This window comes from Bos grunniens, chromosome 2 (genome assembly GCF_055505025.1).
Source record: "Bos grunniens cultivar Pamir isolate PY7600 chromosome 2, Bosgru_T2T1.0, whole genome shotgun sequence".
Classification (NCBI taxonomy): domain Eukaryota; kingdom Metazoa; phylum Chordata; class Mammalia; order Artiodactyla; family Bovidae; genus Bos; species Bos grunniens.
In genome coordinates this window covers 100,899,442-100,926,379 of record NC_141166.1, presented here as the reverse complement: position 1 = coordinate 100,926,379, position 26,938 = coordinate 100,899,442, and the positions used below count along the sequence as shown (strand labels likewise).

Genomic DNA, 26,938 nt, shown 5'->3' with positions numbered 1-26,938 from the left:
TGTAGGTACTACTTGTTTCTATGTCTGACCTTTGAGATGTGGTCCTTTCCTATTCTTTACAAGTGTCTATGCATTCTTATTTTTACTGCGAATTCCTGTATCACGTTTCTGGAAATCACCTATTTCTGACACATAGTTTTTATATTTATGAACTCAATATTTTCCTGTTTTATACATGCTCAACAAGACTTCTGTACTTTTTAAAAAAGCATTTTTAGGACACCACTTTATATGAGTCAGCAAGGAGAAAATATTGCTATATGTATGGAATTTCATTTGCTAGATCACTTTTCAGGAAAGGAGCTATTCAAAATATTGAGGAATTACCTCTGTTTTCTCTTGTTGTTATTTGACTTATAACTGCATTTCAGTACAGCTGTTTTGTGGACAAATTCCCTAACATTTAATTTCTGTACTAAACATGAACCAAGACTGCTCTACTACTCATGTCATAATCCTTTGGATTTTTTTTATCATAAATACTTATGGTTATCTTCATCACACACTTTCTTTTCAGTATAGCTTTTTGAAAGGGCAGTGGGGCTGGAGAAGTGGCTTCCTCACAGATAGCTGTAATATATAATGGGGCAGTGAGGGTTTCTGTAAGAATCATTAAAGCTGTTACTTTGTAATCCAGGGGGATTTTCAGTTTATCAGGATATTTGAGGTGAACTCGATAGAGACTACAGGACTTCAGAGAGAAAGGAGAGAGCCCTGGCAGATGGAAGGAAGAGGTGTTGGGTCTGAGGGAGAAATAGAAGGAAAGCAGCATTGCCTCGTTTTGTTGTTTGGTCAAATACCTGAGCTCTTTTAGGGAAAGAGTGAGTAATCTAGGTGAGCTGGACTGCGGAGTAGAGCTTGGGGGGCAGAGCAGGGATAGAGTCAAGCTTGCTAAGGTGTATGAGAGGAGCTGCTGGGCTGTGCTCAGTTGTGTCCAACGTTAGCCTGCCAGGCTCCTCTGTCCGTGGGATTTTCCAGGCAAGAATACTAGAGTGGGTTGCCTTTCCTCCTCCAGGGGATCTTCCCGATCCAAGCATCGAAGCTGTGTCTCTTGTCTCTCCTGCATTGGCAGGCAGATTCTTTACCACTTTGCCACCTGGGAAGCCCAGATGAGAGGAGAGCCCTAGCTCAAAAGTATTGGCGACAGTTGAGACAAAGCTGTAAAATGGAGTAATGGCTGTGTGAACGTAATAGATGGAGTGGATTCAATTTATTGCACAGAGAGAATTGACAGGATTTAGCTGGTGACTGGTTGGAGGTGGCATTGGTGAAAAAAGAATCTTAGGTCTCTTGTCTTGAATGAATGGGGAAGTGAAGTTTCTGCTCCATTACTTGCTCTGGGCTCAGTGATAAGATAGAATTCAGCCATTCTCTTACAAGGATTGTCTACATTTTTTAAGGCACAAAAATTAATTGGGGAGGGGTGTTAGGTGCTAAATTCTAGTGACATTCAAAGTCCAGACACCAGAGATGCAAAGGGTCCTTCAGTGTCCATGTCAGTCTCTTAAGGAAGAATCATCCAGGCGAAAAGGCTAGTGGCACCTTGTGCAAACCTCTTCAAGAACTCATTTTGGATCCAAGAGATGGTTGTAAATATTTTTACTGGTTCCCTGAGATTGTCTTAAAGTTAGTGTAGAGACTTTGTCACATGGGTGTGCTCATTTCATGTTTGGCCTGGATCCTCGCATTCTTTGGAGTAGAGTACTTATCCAGCAGGTTGTTTCTTGATAGTACATGTCTTTTATAACATCTGTAGTATAACAAGTGCGTTTGGTTATACTAAATATTCCCACCCATACAGAAGTATGGAAGATGGCAGGTTGGGTGGCAAAGGGGTTAGAGAACTCACCCTGCCACAGTAAATTAGTTTCTGAGGAAAGACCGTAAGCTTGGTTTGGCCATTTTAATTTGGCCACACAAATCACACATTACCACCCTTCCCACCTGCCAACTGTAGGCAGAAATTTCCAACAAGAAATACAGAACTAGGCAGGAAGCTCAGAACCTCCTGAAACTTAATAGAAGGCACATTGGAACAGGTTAAAGCAGTTCAGGAAGAGAGGGTGTCCAGAAGGATCTGGACAGACCTAGGGGAGCACAGGTTTGAGAACCTGTGGGAAGAAGGATGAGCATTAGGCAAAGCGGGGGAAAGAAACGGCAAAATATTGGGAGAATCAAGAGATTATCACAGAAGCCTAAGAAGAGTGGAGTCTCTAAAATAGCTGGTCAGCTCTCTTTGTGTTGCCTAGAAGACAATGATGTAGTAGAGGGCGTTGGGAATGTCCATTGGAAGGTCTTTGAAAGCACTCAAGATGGAAGTTTCAGTAGAGTAGTTTGTGTGTGGTAGACAGGGAAGGGGATCAGGGGTGAGCACGGAAGAAGCACATGCCAAAGAGTGTAAGGAATGCGTAAGTGAAGAGGGTGTGTCTTTAGAAAAATTGGATGTCCAAAGGCAGAGTCCCTTCAGACAATATTGACGCAAGATTATCTTAGTATCTGACTGGTTGTAAGTAGAGCAAGGTAATAGAAAGCACAGAATAGCTGGAACTAGGTCTTATTTTCTTTGTTATTTTTTAAGAAAGATTGAGGTTAGTCTTATAGGAAAGGGATCTGAGAGAATTGCCTGACCATGATACAGGAAAGAGGAGATTGGTTATGCTAGAGATGTTAGGAGGAGTAAGGAGGCCGGTGAAGCACAACCTTTCAAAAGCTTGCATCTCAGTAAAGAGGCTAGGTCATCTGTTATGATTGAAAGAAAAAAAAGAGAGAGAGAGATTGTAGGCCTAAGGAGTGTAACAGAAGATTTAGAATAGTCACTCTTGAGAATTTGGTGAGTGTTCAAATAGAGATGGGTAAAAGGATGACTAAGCTATAGTGAGGGCCCCTGGGAAAGCAGGGGTCTGAGTTGGCAGGGTGTTTTGATCCTTCTCCAGCAAGAAATGACGGAAAGCATCTAGGTAATGAGAATGCAAGGAGATCAACCAGTCAATCCTAAAGGAAATCAATCCTGGATATTCATTGGAAGGACTGATGCTGAAGCTCCAGTTCTTTGGCCACCTGATACCACCTAAGAGCCTACTTGTTAGAAAAGACCTTGGTGCTGGGAAAGATTGAAGGCAGAAGGAGAGGGGATGACAGAGAACAAGATGACTGGATGGCATTGCCGACGCAATGGACGTGAGTTCGAGCAGACTCTGGGAGATGGTAGGGAACAGGGAAGCCTGGCGTGCTGCAGTCCATGGGGTCACAAAGGGTCAGATACAACTGAGGGACTGAATAACAACAACAAAAGGGATTAGGTGTGGAAATTGAGAGTATTTTTATGAAGGTTAAAGGAGACAGGTGAGATCAAGAGAGACACTGAATTTGGAGAACAGGGAATATCCTGGGGATCCTGGTAAGATAAAAAGGAAGGCCCCTGGGAGTCAGGGAAGGGGAGTGATCTTGAAGAAGTAGTAGTCCCAAGATCTTAATCTTGTAGAGTTATTGGGAGAATTAAATAAGGTGATACCAGTGTGTCTGCCTGGAATACCAGAAATGCTCAGATGGTTCTAATCATTAAGATGTGGCTCTTGTATAGTTTTTACCTCCCTAAAACCACTGTTCAGATATTTGTGTAAATCAAAGCATATATCAAACAGACTTCAATCATGAACCACAAACCAAAATAATTCATGTTTTCAACTGAACCACAAGCTGAAATTAAGTTTTAAAACATACCATCAAACTATTTCAAAACATTTTAAGTTGCTTTTAAGGAAAAAAAGGTGGACATGGGTGTGGATCCCAGCTTCATCATTTATTCTATTACTGTGAACTCATTTCTTAAACTTCCTGGGTCTTGATTTCCTCAGTGGCAAAACGAAGTAAAATAGTTACTTAATGTAATTGAGATGATTCAATGAGGTCATAGGCATGACAGCACTTGACCCATTATCTGGCACAGGTGCTCTGTCTTCACTTCTTCCTTAGGATATCGCCTAACAAGTTACTTTACGCAAGAGGATCTCAGTGGATGGATCACAAAGTGATAATATTAGTGGAAGATTGTGATCATTCTATTCATTAGTAGAAAATACTTTTTGAGGAGAAAGATCTAGAAGGATAACTCAGTTGTCATTGATAAATGGAAATGATTCTTACATTGTCCTTTACTTCCTAGAGTAAAAGGTCAAGGGATTAATGACAGACTTTATGACAGAGAAACACTACAGAGATATTGTTATGGCTTCTGAAATGGGTGCCCTTTCCAGCTATTACATGAGTATTTTGTTTCCTTCAGCATGTGATTCTAAGTTTATAAAGTCTTATCGTTCAAAGCTGCTTTTCCCAAATTGTGTCCTCTAAGATTCTGGAGTTCTTTTAAATGTTAAAAGTGTTCTGGAATTAAAATATTTAGTGTTCAAAGAAACTTGGGAAACACTACATGCTATATAGTGTTACTGTCTTAGAGAGTAATAGTGGAAATCAGCATTAAAAAGTCTGAGAAGTCCTACAGTAAAGACTTTTGTCCAAATTTTGTTTCTCATTGTTTCCAAAACTATTTGATCATGGTACCTAGAATATTTACTAGACATTCTGTGGAACAATTTGGGAAACACTTTTTTAAAGGAACCCTTTGGCCTGTTAGAGTTGGAAGGGACTTTAAAGATGGTTTAGTCCAACCCATGTAATTTACTAAGGAAATTAGAATCCAGAGACACTGAATGGTTTGTTCAAAATCTCAGTTCTAAGGCCTAGATGTTTTGACCCTGAGTGCTCCATCATCCTGCCTTCAGAATCTTGACTTTTCCAAGATTCTGTGGCACACCTTGCACCAGTGTTTTCAGAATTGTTTTCATATGACGTTTTTTTATTCTGTGAACAAGTAAGTCCTTAGGGATGGTATGCTATGTGTTACTTTCAGACAAAGTAAATTAGTATCTGCCATCTGTTATCTGTTTTGTTTTTAATTGCTCCTCTTTTAAGTTTAGTTTTCCCACCTATTTTATTATTTCTTGCAGCATTTACGAAATCTAGATTACTGACTTGGGAAATCAATCTAGTTTTAAATATCAGTGATCTAGAAAACCCACAGGTTCTAATTATTAATGAACATTCTTTTGCCCTCTAATTTTGTTTTGTCTTTTTCACCTAATTGGCTGTGGGTAGACAAATTTACATATTTTTAGCCCCTTCCTGCCTGACTTATTACAGCATGCAAAATTTGCTCTGTGGTTTCTAGGTTAAGTTCCTGTATAGAAGAAACCACAGTTTAGACTTTACAGTGCTGCTGTGTGCTAAAGGCCCATCTAGGACACAGTAAAATATGCTCTTTAAAAATCTAAATGACCAGTTTGTTGCCCTCTGTTACCATTATGATCTTTTAGGTGCTAATAGTTCACTTGGAGAGTTTCTCTTTTTATGTATCTTAAGGTTTGTAGTTGCGTAGTTTAAAGAAAAATGGGTGGGTCCCTGTCAGAAACCTGCACTAATTTTTTCTGGTGTCTGCAACATGAAAATTTATTCTAAATGAATCCTGTAATGTGATACTAGTGTTCTGGATGAAGTGATATGAAATAATGTCTGTAATATCATACGTATCACAAAAGGAGCACAGAATATTAGTAAAGGACCTTAGAGGTGAGGATATTTCAACATCACTCAGCTTATCTGTAACAAAGCCAGGAGTAGAACTCGTATATCCTGACTACAGTGCAGTTTGAACCTTTGCAAACAAATTCATCTTGGATTATCATTCATTCAATCAGTATTTTATGGGCCAAGTGCAGTGTTAGTTCTGAAGGGAATAAGAAATTAATGGTTTTACTTCTCAACATCATAGTGAAATGGGAGCTATGGAGCAGGTATAAATAACTAGATAAGGTAGAAATGAATCAGTAACATAAGAGGTGTAGCTATTTAAGAAGTGCACGGTGTAAGAACATGTGTAACCTGTAGCTGTCTTGCTCTCAGTTCAGTTCAGTGGCTCAGTTGTGTCCGACTCTTTGCGACCCCATGAATCGCAGCACGCCAGGCCTCCCTGTCCGTCACCAACTCCCAGAGTTCACCCAAACTCATGTGCATCGAGTCGGTGATGCCATCCAGCCATCTCATCCTCTTTCATCCCCTTCTCCTCCTGCCCCCAATCCCTCCCAGCATCAGGGTCTTTTCCAATGAATCAGCTCTTCACATGAGGTGGCCAAAGTATTGGAGTTTCAGCCTCAGCATCAGTCCTTCCAATGAACACCCAGGACTGGTCTCCTTTAGAATGGACTGGTTGGATCTCCTTGCAGTCCAAGGGACTCTGGAGAGTCTTCTCCAACACCACAGTTCAAAAGCATCAATTCTTCGGCGCTCAGCTTTCTTCACAATCCAACTCTCACATCCATACGTGACCACTGGAAAAACCACAGCCTTGACTAGACAGACCTTTGTGGGCAAAGTAATGTCTCTGCTTTTGAATATGCTATCTAGGTTGGTCATAACTTTTCTTCCAAGGAGTAAGCATCTTATACTTTCATGGCTGCAGTCACCATCTGCAGTGATTTTGGAGCCCCGAAAAATAAAGTCTGACACTGTTTCCACTGTTCCCCATCTATTTCCCATGAAGTGATGGGACCAGATGCCATGATCTTCGTTTTCTGAATGTTGAGCTTTAAGCCAACTTTTTCACTCTCCACTTTCACTTTCATCAAGAGGCTTTTGAGTTCCTCTTCACTTTCTGCCATAAGGGTGGTGTCATCTGCATATCTGAGGTTATTGATATTTCTCCCGGCAATCTTGATTCCAGCTTGTGCTTCTTCCAGCCCAGCGTTTCTCATGATGTACTCTGCATAGAAGTTAAATAAGCAGGGTGACAATATACAGCCTTGACGTACTCCTTTTCCTATTTGGAACCAGTCTGTTGTTCCATGTCCAATTCTAACTGTTGCTTGCTGACCTGCATATAGGTTTCTCAAGAGGCAGGTCAGGTAGTCTGGTATTCCCATCTCTTTCAGAATTTTCCACAGTTTATTGTGATCCACACAGTCAAAGGCTTTGGCATAGTCAATAAAGCAGAAATAGATGTTTTTCTGGAACTCTCTTGCTTTTTCCATGATCCAGCAGATGTTGGCAATTTGATCTCTGGTTCCTCTGCCTTTTCTAAAACCAGCTTGAACATCTGGAAGTTCACGGTTCACGTATTGCTGAAGCCTGGCTTGGAGAATTTTGAGCATCACTTTACTAGCATGTGAGATGAGTGCAATTGTGCGGTAGTTTGAGCATTCTTTGGCATTGCCTTTCTTTGGGATTGGAATGAAAACTGACCTTTTCCAGTCCTGTGGCCACTGCTGAGTTTTACTAATTTGCTGGCATATATTACTCTAATTGACCTGAATTTTGACTATTTGACATTTAGGTGCATTTGACTTGGTTCTGGGATAGAAACAAGATTCTCAGTTGGCCCATTTTGTCATTGTGTTGGTTGTCATGTTAGAGTTACTGTACCCTTTAACTGACTCTAATAAGCTGCTTACTGGGCTTCCCTGGTGGCTCAGATGGTAAAGAATCTACCTGCAATGCAGGAGATCCAGGTTCAATCCCTGAATTTGGGAAGATCCCCTGGAGAAAGGAATGACTACTTACTCCATTGTTCTTGGCTGGAGAATTCCATGGACAGAGGAGCCTGGAGGGCTACAGTCCATGGGGTCACAAAAAGTCGGACATGACTGAGCGACGAACACACACACACACACAGACACACAAACACACACAGTTTATTAGGGTGTAAAGTAGAGTAGAAAAGACACCAAAGTATATCTTTCATATTCTTGACATTAATTCATTGCCAAATTTGTTTTAGTTCTCTAAAAGAGGAGTGGGAAAGGTAGAGAGCACAAAGAGAAATTCAGGCAAAAGTAGTACTAATTCAGTTTCTAAAAGGCTCTTCTTTTCATTATTCACTAGCTGAATGTTTGAAGAATTGGAAAATATAGTATTTGTAGAGCTAGGATTGTTGACAGTCAAGGAAATAATAAATAAAAGTTTACATAAAAGTGGCTCATACATTTTATAGAGTATCTATGGCCGGGGTCAGCACATAGTTTTCTGTGAAGGGCCTAACAGTAAGTATTTTAGGCTTTGCAGGCTGTAAGGGCTCTGTTACAATTACTTAGCACTGCCTGTGGCTTCCAGAACGCCATAGAGAATGCTTTCAAATGGGCTGTGTTCCAATAAAACTTTATTTACAAAAGCAAGTAGCAAATGAGATTAGGCCTCTGGACAGTAGTTTGCAGACCCCTGATTTATAGAATCCTTTATTCATTGACTCTTTTACCAAAAGGTGCACAGAAAGAATTGAAAGAAAATGACATTCAGACCAGAAGTAGTGATACTTATTAGCACCATCAAAATAGAGAATAAAAACCAAGTGAGTATAGGTTTGAGTCTTAGCTTTGATCAAAAGGTTTTAGATTAAAGACTCAATCTTGACTAGATATTTCGTTTGGTTCCATTTGGGGAGGCTTCTTTCGTGTATCTGTATAATCAATACTACCTTGGTCTTTTTTTTTGAGAATCCCTAAATCTTGGTCATCATTCTGAAATGGTGAGATGTTTATCACAGCTTTCTGTCTGTGATAAAATAGAAATAACATCCTAGGAGTAAAATATTAATTTTTTTCCCTTAAAAATATTTTTTGCCTTAATTTCCTATAGCTGCCATAACAAAGTTCCACCGGCTGAGTTATTAAACAGTAGAAGTTTCTTTTCCCACAGTCTGGAAGATAGACAGCCAAGATCGAGGTGTTGGCAGGGCCACATTTCTTCTGACGTGTTAGAGAAGAATCTTTTCAGGCCTCGTTCCTAACTCCCGTCTTCACATAACATTCTCCCTGTGTGGATGTCTATCTCTTTGTCTAGATTTTGCCTTTTAATAAGGACACTAGCCATATTAGAATCCACCCTAATGACCTCATCTTAACTCAGTTACCTTTGTAAAGGCTCTGTCTCAAGTAAGGTCACATTCTAAGATACTGGGGGTTAGAACTGCAATGTATAAGGTTTGTTTTTTTTTTTTGGTGGGAGGACAAAATTCAATGCACAACAATCTGATACCAGACTTGCATTCACCTGGAATTGCATTCATCTGTTGGGTTCCCTGGTGGACCCAAAATAAAGGTAAATTGCTTTGTGATTCACTCGTGGTCACCTTGGCTTTCATAACACAAACGTTAGTTATCCTGGTGGCCCTCTTGTATATAATATATAGATGATTTTTGTTCTGTTGTGTTTAACCTGTAAGATAAAAGATACTTCTTTACAGAAATAGTTTAAACATGCACATGGCTAGGGATGTGTCCATTTCCAGCCCAAGTCTTCCAGGACCTTGAGGAACTAACTGCTGTGTCCCCAGTCTGCTTTGCTCAAGTTCATACTTGCCATTCCAGTCAAAGTTATTAATACTTCCCGTGCTTTCTGAAGTCTGTTTTTCCTTCTTCTCCTCCACACTTTTGTTAAGCTGTCACATATGGCCATGGAACTCTGTCCTCTCCTTTTCAAGCTCACTTCCCTATCTTTTGGAAGTTGAAGTTCAAGTTCTGCCTCCTCCAGGATGATGATCTCTGTGATCTCTTTTTTCCTGCAGTTCCTGCTGTTACATGAGAGCAGAATTCTGATGTGATAGTTTTCCATCACCCACATCTCATCTTGGATGTGTGTGTGTGGTGTGGAGAAGCGGTAATGCCGTTTATATTCAGAAAGGGATGAATTGCACCGTTACCCATTAAGGTATTAGGTTACCCCTAGGGACTTGGAATGGGAGTGAGTTCCTATAGTTATTAGGTAAATCCTTCAGAACAGGGAGATTCTTGCCATTTGTAAGTTTGTTTTCAAAGCTGTTATAGAGCTGTAGTTCTGTAAGAATGTGGAGTCATATCAGAACTTCTTGAGTCTTATACAAAGATTTAAAGGTGTTCATCCATTCCATTAGAGGTTCCTTGCTTTTGTTATTCTTTCTTTTACCTTTTCTTTCTTTCTTCCAGGACCACTCCACTCCTTTTTTTTTTTTTTTTTTGACAGATACTAAGGATGTATCTTAATGGCACCCATTTTAAAAAAGGCTAAATTAATCATTTCTCTTTATCAAAGGATTCCTCATTGTATATATAATTGTTGCTTAATTTCTGAGTTCTCTAACTTTTTGTTTGGATGTGTTTCTCGTTACCCACTAGATTGTTTAAGATCTCTGTGTACATGGAAACTATTTCTTTGCAGCATAGTGTTTACAGAGCATAGCATTTTTGCATGCATTATTTGGGCCACAATATTTGCTGATTTCATTGTCAGGTTTTCTTTAAACATTTTATTTCCTTACTGCAAACTACCTCAGTGTGTGAAGTAGACATACTTACCAGTCATTATTTAGGCAAGAATTTATCAGTGACTGGCACTTCTCTATGTCAGGGAAGGTACATTTCTGCCCAGTATGAAGTCGTTGAGTTTATAAAAGCTGCCACTTTCTGAAGTTTGTTTGTTTTACCACATATAGTCACACAAACTTAGGTAAGAATTGAGACAGTTTGTTTGTAAGATGAACAGATGTGGACTTGACTCCCTGACTCTGAATGGGAAGAGCAAGATGTCTTGAAACTGCGCAGGAGGTGCCCTGTGGAGCGCCTTGTCCCAGAGCATGGCTCCCAGCAGGCGAGTTGATGTTTCTTTGTACCCAGTGAAGTATATGTAGAGCTGGACATTGAACTCCCTCCGTGTCTGTCCAGGAGGAGCCACAAAAACCTCTCACATCTGAGGGAGGGTTAATAACAAGTGTCAGATCAGGGAACCAGAAATTGCTTGAATCAGCTGATGCAAAAGAGGATCTAGAGGGTGTGACCAGAGAGTGTGCAGTTTTAGAAAGGGGAGACGCCTTTTCCTGCCGGCAAGTCAAAGGATCAAGTGTCATTTGGAAGAGTTTAAAGAGACCGGGTGGGGAGCAAGGGAACAAGATGGCAGCTGCTTTGTGAATAAGGTAGTCACAGCCAGGGTGCTGGGGCTTAAGTGGGTGAGGGCCTCAGTGCCCTGAATGCTCAGATCAGTTGTAGAGACCAGAGGGTTGACATTCCAGAGTAGGAGGAACACCAGGGTCTTTGAATTTCAAAAGTGTGTTCTCTTGGTTCTATGCATTACATAGGCATTGGACTACATGCATCAGTTTCCTGGGGTGCTTATTAAAAAGATAAATCACTGGGTCCCACTACCTCACTTTCTCAAATGCTGCAGGGACATTTTAAGGGCTCTTGGTCCCATCACTTCTTGGCAAATAGATGGGGAAACAGTGTAAACAGTGTCAGACTTTATTTTTCTGGGCTCCAAAATCACTGCAGATGGTGATTGCAGCCTTGAAAGTAAAAGACGCTTACTCCTTGGAAGAAAAGTTATGACCAACCTAGATAGCATATTCAAAAGCAGAGACATTACTTTGCCAACAAAGGTCCGTCTAGTCAAGGCTATGGTTTTTCCAGTGGTCACGTATGGATGTGAGAGTTGGACTGTGAAGAAAGCTGAGTGCCGAAGAATTGATGCTTTTGAACTGTGGTGTTGGAGAAGACTCTTGAGAGTCCCTTGGACTGCAAGGAGATCCAACCAGTCCATTCTAAAGGAGATCAGTCCTGAGTGTTCTTTGGAAGGAATGATGCTAAAGCTGAAACTCCAGTACTTTGGCCACCTCATATGAAGAGTTGATTCATTGGAAAAGACTCTGATTCTGGGAGGGATTGCGGGCAGGAAGAGAAGGGAATGGCATCACTGACTTAATGGACGTGAGTTTGAGTGAACTTCGGGAGTTGGTGCTGGACAGGGAGGCCTGGCGTGCTGCAGTTCATGGGGTCACAAAGACTCGGACACGACTGAGTGACCGAACTGAACTGAACTGAGCTGAGGTGACTTAAAAGAATGAGCTTGCTTATAAAGCAGTGATCTTTTAAGTCCAGGAGTGATGCAGGCAGTAGTAGATGGGTGCCAAGTAAGAGAATGACATATATATGAGCAACAAGTCAAAATCGGGTCCAAAGAAAAATTGAGGTGTAGCTTTCAAGGCCGACATCAGAAAAGCTAACTGCATTTGTCCCTTGGAACCTTGGTTGTCCAGAGCACTGGACCAGCTGGACTGGTGCATTTGAGCCATTCTGTGTTTCTGTAGGAAACTGGAAATAGTTTCAGAGTTCAGTCTGTAGAAGTGCTGAGCCAGCCAAGATGCCAGGGCCAGGCATAAACCTCAGGGACCAGATGAAAATCTTTAAAATCTAGAATACAGAAAGCTTTTTCTTTTTTTATCGCCTAGTCGAATTTTTGCCACGCATGTTTTTTTAAGTAGCTGCCTAGGGTGTGTATGCATATTGAGGGGATGGAGGAGGTATGTATACTGCTAGCTGTGTGTACTTGTTGGGGAGAGGAAATTGCTGAGCATCTCAGAGCCCACATAGCGTACGTGTGTGTGATAAGAGTGAGCTTCCATTTCTCTGTTTTGTTGACTCTCTTCCTCAACATCTCTGCTCTGCATACAGAGTGGACAAGACTGCCATTGGCAGCAGGGACGGGAGAGGTCCCAGGACTCACACCATTGCTAAGCCTCCCCCCACCAGCTGGACAGCTGTCCAATCAGGAGCAAGTACAGGACCGGTTGGCCCATCAGACAGTATCACCCAAGTGCATCTTTTCTTCTTGCTAAGCCACAGTCCACAAAACTTGGCAGTTACTGTTAATTTTAGTAAACAACATTTGGTTATTAAAACCTCTTCCTAATAAAATTTAGAGATTTACCCAATTCGTTAATTTTAGTAAACAACATTTGGTTATTAAAACCTCTTCCTAATAAAATTTAGAGATTTACCCAATTCGTATTCAGTCTACTCCTTAGGGAATAGGGCGAAAAGAACCATTAAGATAAAACGAATGGTTATTGTCATCTCACTTGCCTCAGTGTTTTCCCCATCATGACCACCTCCTCAGCCCCATTTACTGCTGCTGCTGGCAGTATTTTGGTATTTTTAACTTCTATATTGACAGTCACCGATAGCTCTATCTCTTCCTAAGAGAGAAAAAGCAGTCAGGGAAGACAAGAGGTGGGGTTAGTCTTAGGATTTGATAAACCAGACAGAAAATATCCTGAGATGAACTTGTTGAAAACAGCAACTTGTACACCGTGTAGAAAATATGCTTCTCAATTCTTCAGAGGACATCCAGCTGGGAAGAGTGGTGCACTACAGAGAATATCAATTAGCAAAAAGTACCAGCCCACTGGAAGATAGGTACCTGTTAACAGAAAGAGCGTAGATGGGAATAAGTAATCATAAAATTGTGCAGTTCAGTGGGAAAAAAAGAAAATACTGAGGGAAATTGAATACAACTTGGTATGTGAAAAGACCTGTATGGTTGGTTTGACCATACATGAGTATTAGCCAACTGATTTAACTGCTTAGAGCACTAGGGTTGTTTTACCTACAATTAATAAAATTTGAATATTTAAATTGAGAAATGAAATCATCCTATTGCATGGATATTGAAAGTTCTCATCCAGAAGTTCATCTGTAACTTGAAATTTTAAAAATCAGAACACTTTTTTTTTCCCAAAGGAACATTGTATTCGATAAGTTGGTTCCTAGATTTGCCAGTCAAAATGTTATTAGCAATAGCTAGATTCCCAGGTTAGCCCCAAAGCCCGAAGTCTTCTAATGGAATTTGAGAACCGGTGGTGGTGCCAGCTTCAGTTCTGAGTCTCCGGTGAGCAGAGGCTTGTCATATGATACCTTCAGTAGAGGAAGAAAATACCTTTCTCACTTCTAATAATCATAGTGAAAAATGTAAATTGGGTGGCCTATTGCACTCTCTCTCCTACCTCTCTGAAGGTTCAACATGACAAAAGTTAGGCACCTCTAATGGAACAAATGTATGTCTTTAAGTTCCCTTGCTGATGCTCATCTCAACTGTTTTAGGTGATGACTATTTTAGCACATCAGATTCAGGAAGTTTGGGGATTTTAAAAGAGAGGCCCCAACCCAAATGCATCTCTAGTTGGAATTTTAAGTGCTAAAACTAATCCAAATGGAAAAGCTCAGGGAGTAGGAAAGGTTTGGTTAGGCCAGCCTTCCCAGGGAGCCTTTCCTGGGTGATCAGCTTCCGCAGTTTCCCTTTCCTTTTGCAGCTTCTTCCACTTTTGAATGCACAGGGTAGTTTACATTTTCAGTTTTCTCCATTCTCTTTACTGTAGCTTTGCAAAGGAGCCTCAGAGTAGGAGGGGAGGGGATTGAGGAGCTGCTTTCCTCTATAAGTCAGTTGCAAGCTTAGGACTGGTGGTGTCTATACTTGGCAGAACCCTCTGGGTACCAAGATGAGAGAGAGACACCGAGAAAGATGAACTCAAATGTAGCTGGATGTCATTAAGCGCTTCTTCCAAGCTTGGTGTTTTACTGGAGGCCCAGCAGTGATTAGTGTGAGTCTTCATAACTACTCTGTGAGCCAGAATAGACAGTATCACAGTAGAATCCTTAATTTTTTCTTGGCCACATGGTACGGTTTGCAGGATCTTAGTTCCCCACCCAGGGATTGAACCCAGGCCCTCAGCAGTGAAAGTGCCAAGTCCTAACCCCTGCCAGCGAATTCCCAGTATCATCCTTATTTATAGATGAAGAGATGAGATTCAGTTGCCATTTCCTTCTCCAAGGGATCTTCCCCACCCAGGGATCAAACCTATGTCTGCTACATTGACAGGTGGATTCTTTACCACTGAACCACCAAGGAAGCCTCAATATAGTGGTACTGACATAACTTTCTATACATGTTTTGATTATATAAGTACGTTTAGAAGTCTGATTAGGAGAGTCAAGATCAGCCTTTAGGGAAAGTCACTTCAGTGGGTTGAATAGTGGTTCCCAAAACATGTGTCTAACCAGAAATCCAAAATGTGACTTAATTTGGAAATACAGTCTTTTGCAGATATAATTAGTTAAGGATCTTGAGATTAAAAAGTATTAATAGAATTAGAGTGGGCCTGAAATCCAATGACCAGTGTCCTTATAAGAAGAGGAGAGGACCCAGAGAGACACAGAGAGGTGGCTGTGTAAAGGTGAAGTCAGGTTGGAATTATGCTACCTTGAGAAAAAGAATGGTTGCTCCTGCTGAGTCACTTCAGGCGTGTCTGACTCTGTGCGACCCCATAGACGGCAGCCCACCAGGCTCCCCCGTCCCTGGGATTCTCCAGGCAAGAACACGAGTGGGTTGCCATTTCCTTCTCCAATGCGTGAAAGTGTAGGAGCCTCCCAAAATTAGAAGAGACAGGGAGGGAGTCTGCCTTAGAGCCTCCAGAGGGAGGGCTGCCCTGCTAACCCTTGATTTCTGACTTGTGGCCTCCTGAACTGTGAGAGAATAAATATCTGTTGTTATAAGCCATTTGTTGTTGTTGTTCAGTTGCTCTATTGTGTCCGACTCGTTTGTGACCCCATGGACTGTAGCCCACCAGGCTCCTCTGTCCATGGCATTTTCCAGGCAAGAGTACTGGAGTGGGTGGCCATTCCCTTTCTCCAAGGGCTCTTCCCTACCCAGATGTCGAACCCACATCTCCTATGTCTTCTCCTGTGTCTCCTGGGCAGACAGATTCTTTCACCACTGAGCCACCAGGGAAGCCATGTAAGCTACTAGGTTTGTGGTAATTTGTTATAGAAGCTCTGGGAAAGTAATACAGCCATTTCCCACTGTCTCTTCATTTATACTTCACCTTTAGCTTTGATATGGCTTAATGTACATATGTAATGCTTTGGTTACTATACAAATGTAAGTTTTAAATTTCCTGACAGAAACTAATGACACTTAAATTGTTTTAAGATGGTGATACTTATTATTTAATTAACTTTTTTAAAGAATTGAGGTTCATTTCAAGGAGTAGCTTTTTCTTTGTCTAGTTTTTTGAAAGCCACGCTGCAGTTGAAGGGATGGCAGGCACGGTTTGGAATTCATCTGAGAGAATTTTATCAGACTACTCAGATGATTCCATTAAGAAGTTAGTCCTCTAAGTAACTCTCTGTCTTATACTTCTCTAATGTTAAAAATCAATTAAAAGGATTGGAGTGAAGGTGTCATTTTTCAATTGAGAGTCTAATAAAGCAAATCCTGGCAAGAATGAATAACAACTGCCTGACCAGATGTGGCCATTACCAAAGGCAGGAGGATCCCAGAGTGATTACATCTTCTTGAAGGTTTATAGTAATTCTGATTAATCTGTTTTGAAAAGACAGATACCCACATATCTCCTGTATCCAAAGGAAATAAGATTAAGATTATTAGGACTCATCTTTTTTGCCAAATTATAATTCTTACTATCAATCATAATTTGTCTAGCCTCCCTGGTGTTTTTGAAGTCGAAACTAGGAATTTTAAAAGTCCACCTGTCAGAGTTGGGAAATTGTCCCAGAGATGCTTCAAGTCTGGATTTCAGTGAAAATAGAGATCTTGTTTCAGCTACAAAAAGGCTATGATGGATGCCTTCTGTCCCAGATGTCAGACTCCTTTCTCAGACACTTAAGCTCTACCCGTCGTCTAGCCCTGGCCAGCTCCTCTCGCCTCTTTACACCCCAGAGATGTTCAGCGTGTCCCATTTAAAGTCCTGCTACAGTTCCATGGTTTCTAACATGTGTCCGCCTATATTTCTTCCCTTTCCACCCACAAAAAGCGCTTGGTCCAGGCTCTGTGCTGTGCAGGATGGGATAATCAGGCAGGATGTGGTTACATGTCCTCAAGGGGCTTACAGGCCAAGGGAGGAGATTTATTCTTTAATTCAAAGGTAGAAATATCTTTAAATACTTTTTAATATTTAAAAATAGAAAGTGTTAAACGTTTGTTAAAATTAAGATAACTGTGTATTGAGAAGACCTAAAGGAAAGCATGTGGCCTGAGTGTTTTGTAGAGATATTCTTTCAGAGTCATGCTGTACTGTTGGGATGGCGGTAAGAGAGGACATATCACTAAGTTTCACCATTCCTGTAACCACTTTCTTGAGCCAGAAACCTTCAGTTAATCTTTTATTGATGGACGTTAGGAAGATTTTTAATAATCATGACATAGGCAAACTATTCCAGCAGACGTCATTTTCTTAAGGCTCCCAACTCAGTGAAACTCAAGGATACACCCTCCCTTACCTGCATTTTCTCTCTGCTTAGCTCCTAAGGAGGTTGTCAGGCAGACCATATTTCACATCCAGACTGCTACCTCCTCCATGATGCTGGGAAAAATCTCTTAACTTCTGTTTTCTCAGCTGTAACATGGTGAAAATCATACCTCCTTAATTGTGATTTAATGAAAAAATACATACAAAGCATCTAGCTTGGTACCAAAAAAAACACAATAAACGCTCAACAATGTTAGGAATCAGTACAGTGAATAACACTCAGTTTTCTAGAAAAAAATGTTTGCAATAAGTTGTCATGGTTTAAAATGGTGTTTTCCCTTTAGTTTCTGCTTGTTTTGCTGTTTTAAAAGATTGTCTAGATAAATTTGACAGTAAAACGATAAAATATTATAGCCCCAACTAAAACAGGTAAACAAATGGCTAAGCCTCCTCCCCTCAATTAAGAGAAAAATATTGTTCTTGGCATTCTGTCTTTTTCAAGAAAGATAAATGCTAATGAGCTTTTGCATATCAGCTATTATTGCCAGACATGCTTGAATTTTGTAAGAAGAATAAAGATGAAGTTAGAGTCTCCAGTGCAGGCAGAGTTTCCATGTGTATTTCTGGGGACAGCAGAGTGAGATAACCTGTCTAAGATTTTAATGGATAAGTTCTGGCTTCAGTATTTATAATTTATATATTACCTTTTGAAAAATGTATCCAGGCAGGATTAAATGACTTTTTAGATCTGTATCTCCTCCTAATTTGCTTGGTAATGGAAGTTCTCCTAAAACTAGGGTGATATTTTAACTTGAACAATTCTTACATAACTGGGAGCAGCTACTGGGTTGCAGAGATGAGCAGAGCAGCAGTTGACTGGCACCCTCTGTGCCATGAGGTTAGGACAGCCCCCTCTGCTTTCCCTGGCGGGAGTGGAGAGAAGGCAGCTTGCCCACTCATTCCTTTTTTTTTTCCCCCATACTAGAAGTTATAATGCCTGGTTCTGATCTTTAAAAAAAAGAAAAAAAAAATCTACCATTCTTTTTAGTTCATTCCTTTGTTCTATGCCCTGATTTTTAAATTGGGCAGAGAGTACTGTTTGGGGATTAAATCTAGAATGTAAAGGAAGTATCCAAAGACTTGAATTAAAGGATTTGTGATGTTGTCTATAGGGAGAAATAGAAGTTTTAAAGCTGTTGGTGTTCCCCTCCTGCATTTTTTTTTTTTTTTTTTCTGTTTCAACAGAATGGTTTGGTAATGCACAGGTTCTCTGAGGTTCCTCTGCTGCTGCTTTGTGTTCACACAGTTCCGAGAGCCTAGGAGATCCCAGGTGGCTGCAGGTCGCACCTGAACCATTCCCGTCTGCTCTGTCAGGGCAGGGGTTCACCTTCCCTTTCCTATGCTGGCAGTGCTCATTGGCTGCTTTGAATTAGATGGGGTGGATGCAGAAAGCTGGTCCCTCCTTCCTGGTCATTGAGTGTGGAGTCTCCTGAAGCCAATTTCCATTTAGGTACTGCTACTGCTGTTACTTCAGTCGTATCTGACTCTGTGCGACCCCATAGACGGCAGCCCACCAGGCTCCCCCGTCCCTGGGATTCTCCAGGCAAGAACACTGGAGTGGGTTGCCATTTCCTTCTCCAATGCAGGAAAGTGAAAAGTGAAAGTGAAGTCGCTCAATCGTGTCTGACTTTTAGCGACCCCATGGACTGCAGCCTACCAGGCTCCTCCATCCATGGGATTTTCCAGGCAAGAGTACTGGAGTAGGGTGCCATTGCCTTCTCCGCCATTTAGGTACAATTGTCTTCATAAATTTTTTTATGATAATACTTTGTTGATGAGTGGGAAGAAATGGTGTCGTTTTCTTGTGCATTTAGAAGGGCAGAGATTTATATAGCCCACTTTGGGTACTTGTCACTAATAAGTTAGACTAATCTGGGGTTATGATTGAGAATGAAAGATTGCATGTTTGATTTTATGCTGCAGAGGTAAAGAGTATATGCTAGTATAGTGAAACTAAACGAGAAGAAAGGGGGATGGGAAGACGCAATGGAATGAGTAAGACCTGTGCTGTTGGGGGAGATGTGACCCCCACACCTGGCCCCTCAAACTCACAGAGGTTCCAGGTCTCCTTTCTACCAAGAGTTAGAACTTGATTCCTACCGTCCAAGGTTTTTTGGAAAAGAACCTCCTTCTGAAGTTTTCAGTTTTCAGTCAATTTCAGAAGGAGATGCTTCAGAAGAATGGATGCTTTGTGATTAACTTGAGCAACAGAAAATAAAAAGATCTTTAGGAAGATTAATAGGTTAACTTTTTTTCTTCTTGAGCAACAACTCCCTACTTTAAACAAAGAGTATTATGAAATAATTTTTCTTTTGAAAAAGGAGTCATGTCTGGTTTGCATAAATACTGAAACCATTTCCCACATTCCACTTACTACAGAATTAAGATGTGGATTAGTTTATCCACTTCAGAAATGATGAAGAGAGGTGTGAACCTTGCCAGAATTTGGGTTGGTTTCCTACCAAGGCCCCCAAGTACCCCAGGGCTGATACCATCAGTCCTGAAGTGATGAGACAGCAGTGGTGCACGGGTTGGCTCCATAAGACAGAGGAGAGTCTCCAGGCTGCTGGAAGCAGTGATGGTTTAGTGGCTAAGTCGTCCAACTCTTTGTGACCCTGTGGACTGTAGCCTGCCAAGCTTCTCTGTCCATGGGTTTTTCCAGGCAAGAATATTGGAGTAGGTCGCCACTTCCTTCTCCAGGAGATCTCTTCCACCCAGCCATCGAACCTGGGTCTCCTGCATTGCAGGCGGATTCTTAAACCACCTGAGCCACCGGGGAAGCCCAATAGATATTCAAATATACAAGAGAAATACAATGTGGAAGAAAATTGTCCCTGCAAAAAAGTAGAGAAATGCCTACCAGGTCGAAAGAGATACAGTTCTTTTAAGTATACTGGTGAGCTGCTGGGAGCAGGTTTATCCTAACTTTTGGGGCTTCTAAAGGAAAACCTACTCATCTTAGAGAATTATATGAGTATAACCATTGTGAAGCTTTGGCATAAAACCAAACACTGAAACACATGAAAGGAGAATCTCACAAATCTCTGTTTTCTTTGTAAGAAAACTGAAGGTTGAAGTTGTTTGCTTTAAGTGAGTGAGTTTGTGACATACACAAGGGGACTAGACAGTGGGCAGACAATTCTAGTGATTTTTCAGAGGGTTTTAATCTAAGCTTATTAAATTGCCAGTTGACCCTGAATGTACTTCTCTGACAGCAAGGCAGCAAACTGCTATAATTCATCTGTTTGATTTGGTTTATCTCCTTGTAGATGGTACAGATACTGATTGTGTTAGTCACAAATTTTTAATATAGACATGAAAATAAAAATGGTAGCATTCACAGAATTTTTTTAGGGATTTTTGAATGATAAGTTTAATAGATAATGTGAGATTTTTTTTGGGTGGGGGGATGGTAAGTAGGAAACTGGATGTCTAGCATACACATGGACAGCTAGGTAAGCCATTTAAAATATGAGATGTATCAGAGGCAGTACAAAATATACACTTTTTTCTATGATGCCTTAATAGGGCTAGCATATCAATTTTCCTTTACAAGACTCATTGAGAAAACTTGGCATGTACTGTCATAATTGCTGCAGTACTTATGGCAAATAAGGCTGGTGCCTGTTGACAGCAGTGGTGGGAAGAGAGACTTAGTTCTGCCTTGAATTAGCTGTATGTCATTGGACATACATATGCTTTGACATCTCTGGGCCTCAGAGGGGTTTCCTGAAAAGTAACATTGAATTAGATCAATGTTTGTCAACACATTAACAGTCAGGTCTTCCTGGATAAAAATAAGAACACTGTCCTGTCTCCACTCCTGACCCATCTTTTAAGTTTCCATTATACTTCCGGTTGAGAATTACTGGACTGCATGATCTCTGATCCCTCTCTCAGCTCTGGAAAGCAGAAGAACAGAGCTTTTCATCTTATTTTGTGGATAGGTAAGCCTTACTCCTTCTTAAAGCTGGCAAGGGGCCTTTCCAAAATGCATTCTTTCTCGCCAGGAGTACACATTGCCTTGAGTCCTGCCTTGTGCATGGCCAACACCCAGAAAGAAGCTTGCTATAACTGCAGAATCTTGGCTCTACCCAAATGGCTGAGTCAAAATCTGCATTTTAACAATGCAGAGTTTGAGAAACGCTGCAGAGCACTGTTTTGTAACCCACAAGGGGCAATATTAGTGGGGTCTGAACTCAATTTAGTAGGTTGCCGCCAGCATTTCTTATTCAAGGAAATAGACAAGAAAAGATAGTATAATGGCACATTGTCTGTGGTAAAGGACAATAACTATTTCACAAAATTTTTGCTTCAGTTTTAAATGTGTCTGTATGTGTATACAGGGTTTCAATCTCAGGCCAAAAGTTAATTAATTTTTAGGTGGATCTCAGGCAAAAGAGGGGTAGGGGGAAGCCACTGAGCTTTGTGTCTGAAGACAGTGTATCTCAGAGACAGTCCTCTGTTTGCTCACAGACAGGTCAAGATACGTACACAGAGATGCAGAATAAAGAGCTGTCCTTAACACTGATTATCTGTATTGCGTCAGATGTAAACTGCTGAATTGTGCCATGAAAAAGAAATAAATGTGACTCTTAATTTTTTTGAGTTGTATTAACTTAATTTTTTTTCCTGTTGATGTTTTACTTTGACTGTATACAAATCACAACACTGTCAGATAAGATTTTTTTTTTTTTTTTTAATGATTATTATGGGAAGATTTCAGATATTTATTTGGTTTCCTGAAAGTAGAGAGAATGCTTTTTTCTCCAGGGGCTAATTTGTGAAACCCATAATGCTCCCAGCTTATTCACATGTCCCTTTGCATATTGAAAAAAAAGAATACCTTGAATAAATTCATTTGGGGTTTTTTTTTGGGGGGTAAACTGTTTCATAATCACTTTTTTAACTTTACGTTTAGTTAATCACTTTACAGTACTTTCAGTAAGTATTGTATAGTGTGAAGAAAGTATATTTTTAAATAGGTAGTTTCCACCCTGAGGACTTTGCAATCTCAGCAATAATTCTTTACTTACAAGAAATGCTAGAAGATACAAACTGTACTGTACATAGACTTTTAAAAACAGATGGAAGGAAGTTGTCCATGCCAGCATGCTCACTTCATTGGGGTGAAGCAGGAAATTCAGGCTTTGCAGAGATGTTCTGAGCTGTCATGATAAAGGTAACCCTGCACTTCCCTTAGGAAGTTTCCTTTTTTTCAGTTTATTTTGAGTAAAAAGGAAGAGTCTGTTCTTGTCCCTTCACAGGACTCTGTGTCGAGGAATATAACGGGTGTGGATTTGAAAATTCTTCATTTGAGACCCAGAATGAGAATAAAAATACTCCATGCACCTGCTTTCAGAATCCAGAAGAGTAATCCGTTTTGTACCTGCAGTTTGGCAGGATTTTTTGTTTACCGTGTGGAACATAGCTGGTTGTTAGGAACGTTCTTTTAGGGTGATTTTGGAGCTATCACATGGTCCTTGTTTTATGTGAGATTAAATAGAATGTGAAATGCAGCTTTTTGCTGATTACCTATTGAAACAAAGAGATATGAGGCTGTTAACCAACATAAAGTCTCGGTAGGTCAACATTATTAAGGCAACTTCAGCTATAATATTTTTACCGTAAGACCACCCTGGCTCCAAGAACTCTGAATATTATATTTAAAAAACTTTTAGAATTTGTTTCTTTAAACTTTAGTTTTAATTTCAGTATAGCGTCCATGTTTATAGTCTTTCCTCATAAACATCTGTGACTGATAGGACTCTGTGCTTGGCCTGAGTGATGTAGGGAGTTGAGACCACAGTGTGACTCCTGTCTGTCTTTTAGCTGTGCCTGTAGCTTCTCAGGTCTGCTGATTCAACCTCTTACTCCATTTTTCAGCTAGTGGCACAGGTCAGTAAGAGTACCAGGAACCTGGCTGAGTTTGGTCATGATATACCTTAGCTGGATACAGCAAGAAGCATTAGCTAGCCTCTTAAAATCTGGAAGTGGAGGGGAGCTTAGAAATCACCCAGTCCAATCTGCTCATTTCCCAGGTGAGGAACTGTGAGGTCCAGAGATGACATTCCCGTTACTGGCCAAGACAAGATTGGAATCCAGATATTCTCCCATTCAGTCATTTTTCGTGCCTGTATACCTTTTTGTAGAGAAGAGGGGGAAGACTTTGCTTTGTTTTATGTTTTCCACAAGCTATGCACTTCATTTACCATTTGAATTTTCTATTCTCCCTGTGAGCCTGAACAGTCATGTGTGGCACTATAGCCATATTCTGTATTGATTTCTAGGTAATCTTGCTGCCTTTCTAGTGCCATCCCACTGTCCCTTCTCCTCCGCAGACATCACCCTGTTCTGCCATACCCTTGAGCCAACCAAGGTTGGTCTTCTCCCTGGCTTTCATGAAGAATGCTGCATCCTTTCTGTATCTTTGTTGGCACTTCTCTCCCCGCACACCCATCCCTTTCAGCACTGCGCTTCCTCTGTTTTTAATGACTTGCCATTAATATTCAGCTCACTTAGCCATCTACCCCTTTGGTGAAGCCTTCTTCAACCTTTCTGCCCCAGGCCCTTTCACCCCTGATCTTGCCTTGGTTGAACTATAACTATTTTTAGAAACCATACCATGCCACACCATTAAACGTGATGCAGTTAAGGGCAGATAAGGCCAGGAGCCCACTGCTAAAAGCTTTTCCCTCCTAATGAATGTGCTTTCTGGTAAGGAAGTTTTGAGCCCATTGCCGTAGGCCCCTCACAGTTTTTTGGTGAATAACTTATATTTAATACCTTCAGTTTGATATCTTAATGTTGATTTTTGTGCTTTTTAAAGACTTTTTTTAAAAGTAGTTTTAGGTTTACAACAAAACTGAGAGGGAGATTCAGAGATTTCCCACCTGCCCTGGCTGCCACACGTGCATTCACTTCCTCCATTGTCCACAGCAATCATCAGAACGGTACATTTTAAAATTTCAGTGCACATCTTAAATTTATTTTTCTTTTACCCAAAGCTTAAGAGAATGATGCTTAGGTAAAGATATTTAGGACTCAAGAGATTTATGGGTAGAGATTGCAACTTTACACTTAAGGATCCGATTTGATAGGTATCTTAGAGAATATTAATTATGAAGTCTTAGAAATTTTTACTTTTAGCTCACATAATAACGTGAACCTCTTTGCTTCAACAGACATAATCCAGCAAAAAATACTGAATAATCTATTGCTCAGTTTCATAGTTGGAGGCTACAAAGTTTATTTCCAAACAAGGGACAGTGACAGTATAAGAGCCAGTTCATTAGCTAATTAGCTTTGTGATCTTAAGCTTTGATATCCTGGCATCCAGTGGGATTAACTGATAACTGCCCATTTGTCCTCCTTCCCACGTGATGGATGGTGAGTAAGACCTTGCATGTGTGAAGGGGCACCATTGTTCTTGGTTACTGCTGGTGCCGTCCTTTCGCCTCCGGGCCCACCCGGAAGAACATCTGCTTCCTGACCAGCTTCTCATCTCTCACTAACTCACCTCCCACTTCTCAGCTGTGTACTTTCCCAGCTGCCTATGCCAGAAACTTTCTTTCTCAGCCATTATTCCTAGCCCTTTTGGAGCCACTCAGATGTCTAAAAGAAAACAAACCAACAAAAATGCCCTGACGGTGGTGAAAATGGGCCCATTCACATGCTCCCCATACCCCACCCGTCCCGTTCCATAGTTCCCTTAAATTATTAAATTCCCTTTACATATTGGAAGTTTAGAGAGAAGAACCAGTGTATGGAACTAGTCTGGTAGACAGTGCCTTTGTATAGTACTCCGCTCATGCCAGGCTTGATATCATACTGTTTCCTGGAGAAATGATAATGTCTATGACTCCAGACTCCAGTCTGCTCTCAGGAATGACTGTGGTGATTATTGGATAAAGAAATAGTTGAGGTGGTAGACCTCCCTGCTGTTTGATAGTGGGTGTCTATCTGTCCCTCTGTGTGTGTGTGTGTGTGTGTGTGTGTGTGTATAGGGGTGGCAGGGTGGAGACAGAGATTATGGACTATAATCTTAAACTATAAGGATGACAGCCTTAAAGAAGACTTGAGGGTAATTAAAAGCCAGGTACTAGATTTCCTTTCCCTTCAAAATATATTCTTAGGGAAGTTACTAAATGGGGAGGTGGGGGTGGGGGAAGAACCACTTCAACTGTAAAATTGGTCAGAGCACTATTCTTTAGCCTATTAGAAATAGGAAGGAAATAAGACAATAGAATTTATAGTGACCAGTCTTTAATTGTCTTTGCTGAATAGAAATTTGCAACAATGTACATGATTACTAATATATTTTTAGTTCACACACAGCTAATCCCTTTAAAAAAATGCTTTTTGATGCATTTATACAGAAGAGGCTTCTTAGTGTGCATTGGAATAGGGGTGATGTGATGAGAGTGAAATAGATTTACCGTACATATAGTTGCTGTGTGCCAGGCGTCTTTTAGTGTAGGAGGTGAGTAGGCCTTCCTGCTTTGATGGAGGCAACAGAGCTGTCCACACAGGAAGTCCTCCCTGATTGTGGTCCACACAGGAAGTCCTCCCTGATTGTGGTCCACACAGGAAGTCCTCCCTGAGTGCTGACAAGCACTCCTCCTGCTGATGCCACATCCACTCCTACAGAGAATGCAGAGAAGCTCTGCTAACAGCAACCCAATTATTCACCGTCAACTCTGAATGAGAATTTAGCCCAGTTACTAATAAATGTTATTGTGAAAACTGAATTAGCTTGTTTTTCCCCTTGGATGACAATTTGCTAGGTATATTGTTTGCCTGAACTAAAGCAGTGAGATTAGGCCAGAGAAGATTGGAATAGACTTCTTAGCTCTTGTAGGATGAGCCATCACTTAGTGGTGGTCATTCAGCCATCCAGTTCCTTAAGTAAATAGGTTGAATTTGTGAAAATTGTCTACACGCTTCATCCAGTGGGTGAAAGGTTGGTGGCGGGGAAGGGGGGTGTCTTTTCAAATTTGGGGGCAGCTTAGGGATCTTGAGAGGCAAAATGTAAAAGGACAGCCAGTAATGAAAACGAAGTTTGGTCAAGTATCATCTACTTACAAGCTTTTTTTCTCTCCCTAAGTTTGCTGTTCATGCTGTTGAGGCATGTGACTGTAAAATGTAATTGCTTTGAGTTGATCAGCAGGGTCCTAACTAAGGTAAAGACTTGTCAGGGTTTGTATTTCAGTCTGGGAGTGAGGGTTTCATTCTTTTGTTGAGTGGAGCCTTCCTAAAATGATGACTCTGATGTTCATCTGTAACATGCTGTAATTTTCCAAAGTTGTTTGCAGAATTCTTTTAGTGAAAAGATCTATAAGATAGAATTTTTAAAACTGACCTTTTAAAAGATTTCCTTAAACACACACACACACACACACAAGCTGAGTTCTGTGATCATTAAATTAACTTAAAGGCACCTTTGACATTTTTTTAAAAGTGCAGCCACCGATGGTATTAAGTATCATATTTCAGAGAAACTGGAATTTAGTCATTTAACTTGCAGGAAGGATGAGCACAGAAAAATGAAGTAATACAAATAGCACATTTAGGATATGGACAGTGTTTCGGATGCCATTTAGGGCACAGATTAAGGGCTTTGACTTTTTTGTCCAGCAGTCCTGAGTTCAAATTCCAGTCCTGCCACCTACTAAAAGTGTAACCATGACACATTACTTAATGTCTCCTGAGACTCAGTTTTCTGATCTTCAAAATGCGAAAACAAGAATGCATCTGTCTCATCTG

General features: G+C 40.8%; 1 protein-coding gene across 28 annotated transcripts in view; it reads left to right on the top strand.

Annotated features, from left to right (window-relative positions):
- RBMS1 (RNA binding motif single stranded interacting protein 1) overlaps positions 1-26,938 on the top strand; it is a 219,968-nt gene that overhangs the window by 94,472 nt on the left and 98,558 nt on the right. Inside the window, exon 1 of one of the 28 annotated variants that reach the window (XM_086355814.1) lies at positions 3,157-3,177. The exons of the other annotated variants lie outside the window; for them this stretch is intronic. Coding sequence (XP_086211940.1) covers positions 3,172-3,177 — 6 coding nt within the window. The 5' untranslated portion in view covers positions 3,157-3,171. Of the gene's footprint in view, positions 1-3,156; positions 3,178-26,938 lie in introns of those variants that run through there. 28 annotated transcript variants of the gene reach the window in all.